We start from the raw sequence: 14,492 nt of genomic DNA on the forward strand, positions 1-14,492 counted from the left end.
CCAAATTTGTACTCTTGGGTGTTGTGGTTCTTAGCATTGTGTATAAGTTTAGTCAGAGTGTGGAAACGAAAAAATTTGCAATTTCCCAAGTTATAAAGGGGCATAACTCTAGAACCGTAAATGTGTGAGTTTTGATTCTTAGCATTGTGTATGAGTTTCATAAAATTTGCATGAGGCAAACTTAAGTTAGAGTGCAGAAACGAAAATGGGATGGACGGACAGAAGGACAGACAAGGGTAACACTTAATACAACTCTTGCCTACAGCGAGGGCATACAAATAGGAAGGTGTAGCATGATTGCCAATGAGACAACTCTCCACCAGAGACCAAATGACATAGAAATTACAACTACAGGTACCTGTATGGCCTTCAACAATGAGCACAACCAATACCAAATGATAAACTATAAAAGGCCCAAAAAATGACAAATTTAAATATTTCAAACGAGAAAACTAACGACCTGATTTATGTATAAAACAATAAACGAAAAACAAATATGATATACAGCAACAAACTACAGGCTCCTTGACTTGGGACAAGCATATACAGAATGTGGCAGGGTTTGGTTTGATTTCTCAAGTAAAAATAATCTTTATCAAACTATCCCACAAGATGCAATGTAACATTTAGAAGCAGCCATATTGTATAAAATGCAGGTGTCAACAGATATTTTAGAGAAGTTTTCTGAAGTTCAAAGACAATGAATAGAAACAGATGACAGGCAAAAAATACAAAGTGATGGTAATAACTCACACTGACATATTAGTCATTATGGGATAAGTGCCTAAAAAAAATAGATACACAATTTTAAGATATAAGAGTTTATAAGTACCAAGAAAATGCATGTTTTTTTTTTGTTAACTGGAGAATTTGGTGTTGTTTCTGATTAATTTATATATACTATGGTGATTAAGACCTTGACATATTGCATAGACAGACAACTGTCCATCTTTGAAGACTGTATGTTGCACTATAGATGTCTTATGATTATAATTATCTTTGGGTTGTTTTTAATTTATACCCCTAGCTCACATTTTTTTTTATTCATAGCAGAAGAATCTTTTGTCCAATCATGGTCCTCAAGGGGTATAAACATATATGAACATTTAATCTTGTATTGGGGATCAAGTAGACTAACAAGGGAAGCTAATGAGTTATGATACTGGCTTAAAGTATTTGGAAATTTCATACATTGTCATTATGTCTTAGAATATATCCGTATTATAGTAAACAGATGAGTGATGAATGTGAAAAGGCATCACAGAGTAAAGCATGTTCCCTAGAAGACTGAAAACAAATTTCAGGAAGCCCTTATTTGTAGTTACTTAGAAAAATGCGACTGAAATTTCATACATGGCCATTTAGGTATAATTATAAAGAATTCAGTAAACAGGAAAAGGATGAGTGGTGAATCTGAAATGCATCAGACTGTATGTATACATGTAGCTTGTTCACATAAAGCCTGAAAAACAAATTTCATGAAGCCCTTATTTGTATAAATATAAGGAGATGTGGTTTAACAGAAAAACAAAGGATATGGGGTATCCACAAAATCCATACCTGCACAACAAAAAACACACAAAAAGCAAAGGAACAGTGCTTTTATTGATGTTCTTCATCTCAAAGTCACATGATTGCCATTAAGACAACTACCAACCAGAGTTTAAATGACGTGGAAGTAAGCAAATATAGATCATCATATGACCTTCAACAGTGAGTAAATCCCATACTGTGTAGTCAGCTATAATATGCCCCGACATAAAAAATGTGAAACATCTCAAACAAGAAAACTAACAGCCTAATTTATAATAATACAATTTACGAAAATCAAATATGACAAACATTTAACCAACAACAACCACTGAAATACAGGATTCTGACTTGTGACAGGCACATAAAGAATCCCTTGTAGTTCCTTAGAAAATGCAATGGAAAATTTGTACATGGCCATTATGATTAAGAATATTTAGCATTTGGTTAACAGGAAGTTGTTGAGAGATGAATCTAAAGCATCACACAGTATAGCATGGTCACAAGAAGCTTGATAACAAATCTCAGGAAGCTCCAATATTTCATGGGACAGATGGACATACTGACAGACAGACAGGGGTAAAACAGTTTAACCCCTCTTTTCTCAAGAGTGGGGGTTTTATAAAAATAATAATAATAAGATAGAAATCATACTCACAGTGTCAGACGAGAGCTCTTGGTAATAAGACTTTACTCAGTACTTGGAGTACAAAATTTGTGTTCGAAATAAATCCAATATTTTGATTGGTTGAATTATAAGTTTGAGTACAATAATTTCATTCAAAATTTTTATGACTGCAAGGCTTGGTCTTGTGTCCATTCATGGCCATTGGACATGATTGGGTAGAGGACTCCTAATGTAAGGATGGACAGAAACGTAATGATATACTTATCACCTCTACCCTCCTTCAAGTTTAAATTATAAACGAATCCATGAGCTCTTGAAAATTTATGATTTTTCTGCATAAAACTAAGTTTTACAACATTGTACAATGTATTTCCTTTGTTAATTCTGTGTGTATATTTTCCTTAGATACCAACTGATAATAAGAAATTTTTCCTACAACAAAATCATCATGTCTTCATTCATAAACTGGTAACCTAAACTGTGGTGTTAGATAATTGTAGATAGAAAACATTGTTTACTTTTAACTAAGATAACTTTGTATATAAAGCAAACAGATATATCCTTCAGGAACCAACATAAAAGCAAAACAAACACCAGAAGTTTTTGATGCATTTCATACATATAATGTTTTGTCACAAGACCAAGAATAATCGGATATACAACTAGAAATAGGCCTGTTTTTGTTTTACTTTTTCACTTCGTTCAAACTGTACTAAAAACCAAAAGATAACACTGTTACGTTTGCTGATGTCTGCTAATCACAATGGCTTAATTATAATCAGAGTTGTCACAAGGAACAAATTTTTTCAGCAGATTATGAGGTCAGCTTATACCTTAAAAATGTTGCTCAGAACCTTTATCTAGTTCCAAGTTAGTTAAGCACATTAAATTTTCATTTATATCACTTTTCATATATGGTTAAATATGAAAAACCTGAGGGCATTAAATGTTCGATTGATGTTACAGTTAATTGTCTTTTTTGTACTAAATGATTTGATCAAAAGTTGTGATATATTTTCAATCCATTATATATAATTTCTGAGTCATTGAACTTATACTTGGCCACAGTAGTATCAAATTGCCACTGGATGTTCAGCAACCAAAAATCAATCAATCAGTAGTATGAAAATGGTGCCTAAGAACAAATAAACACATCAGCAAAATAAAAAAGAGGTCAATGCCAGATGGAAATTTACTTTACCATCCTCACAACCACCCAAAACACTAAATACAGTTGATATATGACATATAAACATCCAGGAACAGAACAATCCTCAACCTTCAACCTGACCAATATAGTCACCAAGCATGAAAATGAGGTCAAATCCATGGCCATATGCCATAGTTCAGACATACACATACCAGTATTCCACTCAACAGTACTGAAGTTCAATGTTAACATGAACCAACCAAAACAGAACCTCTGTTAAATATATACTGAATTTCCATAATCCAAAATTCAGGAAAATTGGTGAAGGTCCTGTTTCAACTAGCTTTATACTGATTAACACTTATCCATTCATCCTATTGCTTACTCAAAGCTTCCACTTGTATACAACAGGTACAATATCAGTAACAAAAGTAAGGCTGGAATTGATATCACTTTGTATTTTAAAGTATAAAAGTAGCACAAAAGAGATACCACATAGATATTTGTTTTAAGTTTTATGATTTAATAGTACCTCTGTCAAGCATTAAGCCTCAATGAAATAGCCAATTGAGCTGAAAGTGGTTTAAGGATGTTTGCTTCTCCTGTTTTTCACTTTTTGTCAGATATTAGGAATCCTCTAGTTTTATCCATGTAGTGTAAATAAACATTTTGCCCACTAACCTCTACTTTTCTTTTCATAATTTTATAACATACTGTTTAAAAAGCCATTTGTGAAAATGTGATAAAATCCTTGTTATTTTTCATAGTTTTTGAAAGAAAAAAAGCGACAATGTTAAATGTATGAAAAATCTAGAGAGAGTAATTTCCCGCCAAATTTTCAATTGATTATATCTCAAAAACAAGGACACGGACCTGTCATTTTTTTTCTGCTTTTTAAGTTCTGTTATTTATATACTATCAATTTATAACAGTCTTTTAAAAAGTTTGTTATTTTGAAACAGAGGAGCTAACATCCTTAATAGGCAACCGTATAGCCTTCAACATTGAGTAAAACACATTCCGATAGTCAGCTATACAAGACCCTGACATGAAAAATGTGAAACAATTCAAATGAAAAAACTGACAGCCAAATTTATAACAAAATAATTTAAGAACAGCAAGTTTTCTATACAAAAAATGCTCTTTGCTCTATGGTCAGGTTGTTGTCTCTTTGACACATTCCCTATTTCCATTCTCAATTTTATCTTGTAAGACAAATAGATTTCAAAATTTCAAATATAGACCTACAGTTAATGACTTGATTATGATAGAGTTCAAAGGAATTTAAAAAATGGACCTATAGTTAAAGACCAAAGGTGAAAGAAGGGTAAGTACTGAGATGCTTATATGTTAAATGAACAAATGTTAAATATAGATATGTGAGGTCCACTGACCGATACAAAAACCTGTTACTTTTTTCCAGGAACTTCTTATTATAAGCATAACATTTCCATTAAATGTATTTGTATAATATAACTGTTTAATATGCATAAAAAAGTAATATGGTATCTGGGTCAAATTTAACATTATTGTAGAAATGTACATGGCATGTTCTTCCTCATGCAAACTATGCATATTATGTGAAATGTACCACTGTTAATATGCCCAGCATTTCATACATTCCTAATCATATTTACAAATGACTACTATTGATGCTGTTGTTACTAAAATCTTATACTGTTATTATATTGTGTAGGTTAATTAATTGGCAGCAGGTTTAGAATTTCTTTGTACTTAAAAGAATTCCTGAATGTCATAGAACTCACTTTTTTTAAAAATTTATGTTAAAATCAGATTTTTTTTTTTCTAGAAATGATAAGAAAGACAAATATATCCTTACCTGTGTAAAGTGTATAGGATTACTGTATAATTAATCAAGACCTGACTCTTCAACCCACATGTAGCATTAAATCAGCTGCTCCAGACTGTCAGATTGGGGATTAGTCCATTCTAATGATGGGTGAAATTGACAATGGCTGGATTAAGTAATTAACCAGAGCAGAATATCTAGTCTTTGATGTGGGATGTTAATTTATTGTGTAAGATTGAATAGCACATTATCTTGTGAACTGTAATATTGTCTAGTTTGATGAACAGGTGTAAGCCATAATGAAATACAATAAAGCTACTAATATACTGAATATTGCTTCAGCTCTTTGTGTTTTGTCAATAATCAGGATCATTAAAAAAGCTTTTTGTTTAACGAGTCAATCACCTCAGATTTTTTCATTGAATGCTGACAAAAGCAAATAATTACTCTGAAAGTTCAATTTAAAACAAATGAATTGAAACATTTTCTGTACATTGTGTTTTTTTAACTTATGTTTGAATACAGTATCTGTATCCAATTCTTTCCAAACATTTTATGTGATAGACAGGCCAATAGTCAGAGGGTATCAGGAAGTAAGAATGATCCCACCCCCAATAATTGACTATTAAAGTCAGTGTCATGATCCCCCTCAGATATCCTGGCTAAAGGCCGGATAGCTTTAGGAATGGTTTCCAAAAGCATTCGTACAAATGTACAAACTTAAGGATAAATGTGGGTTTTTTTTTACTGTTTTATAGGAAGTAAATGAAAATCTCTGAAGACTGTCAGGATTTTTATTAAATCTAAATTCAAAGCAGCAGATTAAAATAAAGCAAGATACCTATGTGGTGATTTTTTTAAAAAACTAAACCCAAAGCATCGTGACCAAAAGTTTTGAAATCACTCATACCAAGTCAAATGCCTGCTGTTTTATAATAAATTAGTTTAAAAACCTTTAGTTAGAAAAAATATTTGCCAATACCTGATTATTGTTTTCTTTTACTACATCACTAACTTCCAAGATTATACAAATCTAATGTGCGTTTTTTCACACAGTAATTGTTATTTCATTTCCTCCATGAAATGAAATAGTAATATTATTCTGATGTTACTTTTCCCTAGTGTGCACTTCCTGTTAAATCTGTAGGCAGAAAATTACAGCTTGTGTGTTTTAATTAGGCATCAAATGACTTTGTATTTACGTACCCCACCCCTCTAATATCTTAACCAGAGGCAGGTTATCTCTTACACCTACATAAAGTTACAGATTTACTTGCTCATTTACTTTCTTAAAGTACTTATTATAATCTCTATAATCATTGAGATTCACAGACAACAACATATTGTTACCACTGGTTAAACCATACATAAAGGCCACACAAAATAAATCTCTCACTTTGCAGGCCACTTCTAAAAATTTCAAAGGAAATATGCAAGTACATTTTTGTTAATAAGCAAAACCTTTCTTTGAGGGTCCTGTTGCAAGGAAAAATTTCTCTAGTGTTAAATGTTCCCCATCTTTCCAAGGCAGTACAAAATACCAACCCATCATCCTGGTAAACTTCTCTGCAGAAGCTGCCTAATTTGTTATAATTCTTAATATGCAATTTTTGTATAGCCTGGAAATTTAGTAGTAAATAATCTTTCAATCTTAAGGTATTGTGCTACTTTTCAGTTATTAAATTTGGTCCAGCTAAAAAGTACCAATTAATGGACACTGAAGAATGTAGTACAGGCATTTTGCACATATACTGAACATTTTTCCAAAGGGCCACAAATTGCAGTAAATATTGTTGAAACAAAGAAACATAGTTTCTTAAGCCCATTAAACAGAACTCTGCAAAGTGTTTTAAAGTTTGTGTTTATGTTTGGAAGCCATGACACTTGCTTTGATTAGAAAACCAGGGTCTTTTTAAATCAATGAATAAATCCATTTCTGAATCAGAATACACAAAATATCAGTATGAGGAAGACCTGATAATCTAGTCAGTGGTCACAAGTAATCCTGATTTACTTGTTATCACTATTCAATCTAAATGAAGATTTTTAGAAAATGAAAGCCACAAATTTCAGATTGGTCCATCGATTGTTTGGGTTTTATTTTACATTCATGTTTTGATCATGTACACAGATATCATTTTACTTCACAAAAATTTACATTAAATCAACTAAATTATAATCATAAAATATTTATTTTTTGTAATGAAATCATCAGAAGATTTAAGTGGGTACAAGTGAAGCTACATCCAACAATACCAGGAAGTAGGAAACATCCGGTGTTTTTTTGGGGTTTTTTTATTTTTTTGGAGAGGGGATGCTGCTTTTTTGAAAACCAATGAAGAATCTTCCTAAAATAAAGTTAAAAAATATTACCTTATATGAAATATATAGTTAATAAAATTAACTTTTTTTTTTAAATATGATTTATTTGAAATATAAACTTAAAAATCATTGACAATGAATACTTATGATGAATGACTGTCCACTTAAATATATTACAATTATCAGACAATAAGGAAGATGTCCTCCATAATGTAATCCCTCAATCACATTAGTTATAAATAATCACACTTGGAACAACCACCCAAATATAGAAAGTCATTTCAGCTATAAATCTGACTTTTCTCAGATTGTCAAACATGTGTATCACAATTTTTCATGTCAGAAAAGGTGGTGTTAGCTATTTAGCTTGCTTAAGTAGCTTACGATCTGAGACTTCAAACATTTCTGGTTGTATTACTATGCAAGGTGAAATGCAATCAATTTTAACTTCATTTTCAATCATTGGTTAACCAAATAAAAGATATTGCAACAACATTGCCATTCTGTGTTGAATATGTAATCTAACTACAAAAACCAGGTTCAAATGTATGGATGCCAGGCAGAGTAGGTTTTAAGTAAACTGAATAGATATTTGGACATCCTTAGTAAACTTATAACACCTACAGAAAGGTTAACAAAGTGGTCAGTATTATGCAACATATATTTTAAAATTATTCTCCCAATAAAAACACATGTGCATACATTTTAATGTCTGTTCTGCTTTACTGATCATTATTTAATTGATGTTCAACATCTTAAGATAAAGGTTTTACTATAGGTGTTGCATAAACATAAAATTATCAATGATACATGTAAATCACTAAATGAGACCAAAGTCAAATGAACCTTGCCAGACAGACAAGTACAACTTACAATCATTCCATTCACATAATATAGTTAACCTATAGCATATAGCATTGAGAAAAAGAATTAACATTGACCAATGATCCATGTAAATAAGGTCATCCTACAATGAACCCTGCTGGATTGAAAAGTACAATTTACATTAAGCATAAATTCCATAAACCATATAGAGTTGACCTATATGTTTTGCTTATAGCACCTGAAAAAGAAGACCTGACCACTAAAACTAATCAATGACCAATGATCCATGAAAATGGGTTCAAGGTCAGATGAACCCTGTCAGATGTAATCCTTACAATAATTCCATATGTCAAATAAAGTTAAAATATTGCTTATAGTATCTGAGATAAATAGTAAATACCCAACCAGAAAAACTCAACTTTAACAGTTGAACCATGAAAATGAAGTCAAGGTCAGATCTGTACACATTACAATATTTCCATATGTCAAATAAAGTTGACCTTTTGCTTATAGTATCTGAGATAAAGACTTGTCCAGCAAAACTAAACTTTCCTCACTGATCCATAAAATGGTGTCAAAGACAGGTGAACCCTGGCTGACAGATATGAAGACCTTGCAAAGATTCATTACACCAAGTTTAGTAATCCTAAGTAAAATTCATCATGTGATAAAAAAACTACACATTTTTTTAAGCAGTCCCTGAACCATGAATATTAGGTCAATGACAAGGACATACATTTGATAGACAGAAACTTCAGAACAAAAGGGATCTGTATAAAAGGTATGAACTTAATAATGAAGTATCCAGGTCTTCTTCCTTTTGAAATACAAAGCTTTATACAGTTTATACTAATAGTGTAATATATCACCACCTCCAGATTAGCATGCATTCTTCAGCCTTCTGAGGCATCTGAGCAGACAAAGCAAAAACCCAACTGCATATATTATGATTTTGAACAGTAATATTGTCTCTATTTTTTTGTATGACCTTGACCTTAGACATAAGACTTGAATTCAATGGGAATCCTACTCTTTATCCTATAATTAAATTGACGACATACCCATGTAAGATTGCAATCCCACATAATGCATCATAAAACCCACTTTTCTGCATAAATTTCTGCTGTCATTTATTTTAAAAGTAACTTTGACTTGTTACATCAACATCATAGGGATATTCCTTTCATTATATGTGACCATATATCCAAGCAAGTTTGTAATGCTATATGTAATATTCAGTATCTTGAAACCCCTTTTTTGCAGTCTATTTCGAGTAACTTCGACCTGGACCTTTGATGTATTGACCTCAAAATCAAAAGGGATCTGTCTTTTAATAAATGTGACCACATTGGCATATATCAAAGTTAAGTTGCAATCCTTTACAAAGTATTTGAGTTAGCATCTAGAAACGAAAAACTGACACAAGGACTGATTGACGGTTGGACAGGTAAAAAACTATATATCCCTCCACTTCATAGCGAGGGGTATAAAAACACAGGTACCATGATTGTGATAGACAGACAATCAAGTCAGATTTTTAACATGTTAGCTCACAAGGTAATACTATGAAAGAATTTGAAAGACATTTCACTCTCCCTGAACATATTTTTCTAGCTCTGAACTGAGTCTTTTTTCTTACTCACAAATATTAATGCTTGACAGAAAGAAGCAAATACCTATTTTAAGGTTTCAAATTGATCTGTCAGGAATTAACTGTAGACAATGCACAAAAGAGTAGGACACACTACCTGCACCTAAATAAAGAATTGATATAAAAATGCTAATAACAGATCCCATGTGGGGCTGAAACAATATTTCGCCGGACAATCTGGTTTGATTTTCAATATTAGGGCCACAGTTTTTTTTAATGGTTTTACCCACTAATTGATTCTCAAGCCGAATCTCCTTACTATCTGTAACCCAATACACATAAAACTGTTAAAGTCTTGTAGAAATTGATTTAAAAATAGACAAAAATTAAGAAGTGACAACACTGTTTGCATCAAATTTATATGAAAACCAAATAAAAGTGCAAGTAAAAAAGACTGAAGACAAAACCAATAGAAAGTATTGTGATACAATAAAATTATGCTAACTCATTTCTCCATTGATACCAAGTGATAGTGATGGCAAAAGCTGGCAACTGAGCTAAAAATACATTTGGCAGTATGTGTAGAAGCTATCGGACCATGTTTCATAAAACATGCAGGAGCTCCATAAAAATTGATAATTCTACATAACGGAATTCTAAAGTAGAAATAAACGAAAATACCTATTTTTTCAACATCTGCAACTGTTAGCATTATTGACCCCTATTATACATTTAATAGGCAATTGCATCATATGCATATGAATGGTTTGATTGATTGATTGATTGTTGGTGTTTAATGCCTATTTCAGAACTATTGGCTATATCGTAGCAGTAAGATTTTATTGGTAGAGGATTGCTGGAGCGCCCAGTGAGAACCACAGACCTCTGACAATCCTAGTCAATTAAGAGTCAAAAGTACCTGCCACATGAGGGGTTATAACTCACAACCTCAGTGTTGACAGGCTAGTGATACAGTAGATGATCTACTTACACCACTTGGCCTCAGAGGCCCCTGAATGGTTTGAAAAAGTTTATTATATCTGAATATATTGAGTTAGATGCTAAACTAAACCTGTATCACTCACCAAATAGTCTTGTTGTTTTATATTCAACTAGCATGAAGTGAAGTATTTCCCTTTTTCAAAAAAAGTTTTCTAGAATTAATACTCGTCTAGAGTCCACATTGATTGACGTTGTAAACATAGAAATGCAGATCTCTTTCTATCAACCATTTTGATTGTTTGATTTGATCATGGAAATCTCATGAAAATATCCACATTTGTATTTTTTCCCATTGGTCAATTTTGATGTACAAACAATGGTGTATGGGAGACAACTCTGATCATTCCTCATATCCTACCATCAATAATATTGTTTGAGAATATTCATTTGTTTCAGAGAGCTAATGAGATAAAAGCATTGCTTTCACAATACCTAGTTTATTAGTTATGTCATTTCCTACTCCCCCAAAAATGAGTACTTTTTGAATTTGATCTTAAAAAATCTGCATATATATGATTTTGTTTTTCTGATAATTTCCAGCAAAAAAGAGGCTTACCTGGAAACTGTGGTTAATATTTTTGGTACTACATTCTGCTACACTCAGATCTGTTAACTCTATTTCATCAAATATACCAGACTGAAAAAGTAATACAGAAATGATATGTCTAGCATTACATCAAAGTTGTTGTACAAATAAATGGAGGGAATATAGTAGCTAAAAATATGTTAATTTATCTCATATGCATCAAGTTTTGGATGAGCTCAAAACAAAGAATTTCCGATAAAAAAAAATAAAAAGACGAAAATTTCATTGGCTAAGAACAGCATGTGCAATACCTGAAAATTATATATGTTTTTGAAATTCATTAATAACCTATTTCAAATATACCTGGACTAAAACTCATCATGAAACAATCCCTTTAACCAAAAAGTTGTATTGTCATGCTAACTATACACCCACTCTTTATTAGAAATTGACACAAAGTATAATCAAGCAAGAATTGACTAGACAGCAGATCTAATAACCGCTTCGCTGAGCACCTCTGGATACACCCGCAGAGGTCCAACCCTGAACAGTTGGGGCAAAAATGGACACAATATTCAAGCTTGATACAGGTCTGAATTTGGATTGTAATTAAATATTTGACATATTATAGGTTTCTGAATAAATGTAGTCAAAGAACTTGAAATTGGTTATATAAATTGAATTTATTAAAGATTTCTTGCGGTTGTGCAATACACTGTGCTGTTGTGCAATACTTAGTAAATCTGTTGTCAGACTATAAACAAATAAAGTTAAATTAATTCTCAATGTCATATTAGTAATTTATGAAAATCAAAAGGGAGCTTACATCAATAGATATAACCAATTTACCAAAGTTTCATGAGAATTGCTGACAGCATTTTTTAGTTATTGTTCGAAAAAATGGAAAATCCCCCCTTTTTTAATGAATAAAACCCATAACTCAGAAATGTAAAATGTAAAATTTATAAAATTCTAAACGGAGCTTACATCAATAGATATAAACAATTCACCTAAGTTTCATAAGAACTGCTGAAAGCATTTTTGAGTTTTTGTCCGAAAACTGGAAAATTTACCTTTTTTTTATGAATAAAACCCTGTAACTCGGAAACGTAAAATCATAAATTTATAAAAATCGAAAGGGAGCTCATGTCAATAGATATAAACAATTCACCAAGATTTCTTGCAAGTTGGTGAAAGCATTCTTGAGTAATTGTCCGAAAACTGGAAAATCACCCTTTTTTTAATGAATAAAACCCCATACCTCGGAAACGAAAAATCTGAAATTTATAAAAAACGAAAGGGAGCTCACGTCAATAGATATGAACAATTCACCAAAGTTTTATGCAAATTGGTTAAAGCGTTTTTGAGTTAATGTCCGACATGTTGACGACAGACGGACAGACAGAAAACGGTATACCATAATACGTCCCATAAACGGGCGTATAAAAATCACTAACATAGTACAAAACAACATTATTAAATTCCAGACAGAATTTTAAATCATTCCTTAATACAGAAACTGAGTATTTTGTAATGAAAGTTATTGATATTGAAGGTATAAACAGACTGAGAGAGTAACCAACAATCAATCAATCAAACTGAGATAAAGTTATTAAAACATACCACCCACTCAGTAAGTGCTTGTTACATGTACCTTGATCTTTGACAGTTAAGTCAAAATCAACTGAGGTTTTCCTCTGTACATGAATTTGATGACAGATAAGGTGTATAATTCAGATATCACACAGAATGAATTTAAATAAGAATGTGTCCATAGTACACGGATGCCCCACTGCACTATAAATTTCTATGTTCAGTGGACTGTGAAATTGGGGTAAAAACTCTAATTTGGCATTAAAATTAGAAAGATCAAAGCATAGGGAACATGTGTACTAAGTTTCAAATTGATTGGACTTCAACTTCATCAAAAACTACCTTGACCAAAACCTTTAACCTGAAGCGGGACAGACAGACGAATGGAAATAAAAAAAAATTGTCAATTCAAACAGAATCTGCTGTCCCTTTATTGGCTAGAACATAAAACCATTTAGTAATCTAATGCATACAATACATTTTGTACATAGTGCCAAATAAAAATGCATTACATGACATACCTTTGTATCTTTTGCATAGTAAAGTTTTCTTCCCTTCAGTTTGAAGTATCTTCTTTTCCATCTCTATAAAATAACAGTGGTTATGAAAACATTGTCATTTCTAATGTATATTCAATTCAATAAAGAAGCAATTTTTACCTGATAGATATATTTTACCAGAAAATTGATGTCGAGATTTTGAAGTGTTCTTTAGTCTGTCATTTTGTCCAGAAAATTATTTTTTTAGCATGCTAATATAACTAACAGATCGATATATTTCTAAATATGGAAAAAAACAATTGGTGGTACATAGTATATGTGCTCATTTAACTCTTAAAACACTGAAAATGTATCAACTTATCCACCAATTTTCAAAGGATATACATTTTTGTACAAGTGAGTCTGAATTTTTGTCAGAAAGAAAATAAACATTTAAAGTATTTATAATCAATCACAAGACCAAGTTGAATTAATTTTACTTGGCCTTAATTGCCAAAACCAAATCAAAGCGCAAATGCACTGAAAAGGCAGTTACCTACAGGATTTATGAATTTATAGCCTGGATTGATTATAATCAAACATATTACTTTTCAGGAAAGGCTAACAACATCAGATATTTAGACATTTTCAATTATTATGGCATTGAAATGATAATTCTACATTGCCTGATTGTATTTCCAAAGAACATATTAGGCCAGACTTTTTTTATTATCTGTTTAACGAGATCTGCAGACTCAAATTTCCCGATTTCAGAATAAAAATAAAAGAAGTGCTTTTTACTTTTATTTTTATTTTTCCCGCCGACTGTTACGAAATCCTCAGAACAAAAATAAAATCTGTGGTTTACGATACCCGCTTTCGTCATCGGTAATATTTAATTTTTACCAAGTCCATGAAACAGCAATTTCAAAGTAAAGAAATTAAAGGCATAAACGGTTTATGACTTCAAAAAAGAGATTAAAGCCTTGATTTTTTAAGCTGGTGGCATGTTTTTTCATAAAAACAATTTGTTTAA

At 31.6% G+C, this 14,492-nt stretch overlaps 1 protein-coding gene across 6 annotated transcripts in view; it reads right to left on the reverse strand.

Annotated features, from left to right (window-relative positions):
* Positions 1-14,492, reverse strand: part of LOC127738376 (diacylglycerol kinase delta-like) — a 116,103-nt gene that overhangs the window by 63,369 nt on the left and 38,242 nt on the right. For 5 of the 6 annotated variants that reach the window (XM_052249592.1, XM_052249591.1, XM_052249593.1 and 2 more), the window contains 2 exons: positions 13,499-13,561; positions 11,415-11,495 (listed from right to left, as the gene is read on the reverse strand). In XM_052249592.1, coding sequence (XP_052105552.1) covers positions 11,415-11,495; positions 13,499-13,561 — 144 coding nt within the window. Of the gene's footprint in view, positions 1-6,100; positions 6,407-11,414; positions 11,496-13,498; positions 13,562-14,492 lie in introns of those variants that run through there. The other variant, XM_052249595.1, reaches the window with a different exon arrangement.

The sequence above is a fragment of the Mytilus californianus genome, unplaced genomic scaffold (genome assembly GCF_021869535.1).
Source record: "Mytilus californianus isolate M0D057914Y unplaced genomic scaffold, xbMytCali1.0.p SCAF_4, whole genome shotgun sequence".
Lineage (NCBI taxonomy): Eukaryota > Metazoa > Mollusca > Bivalvia > Mytilida > Mytilidae > Mytilus > Mytilus californianus.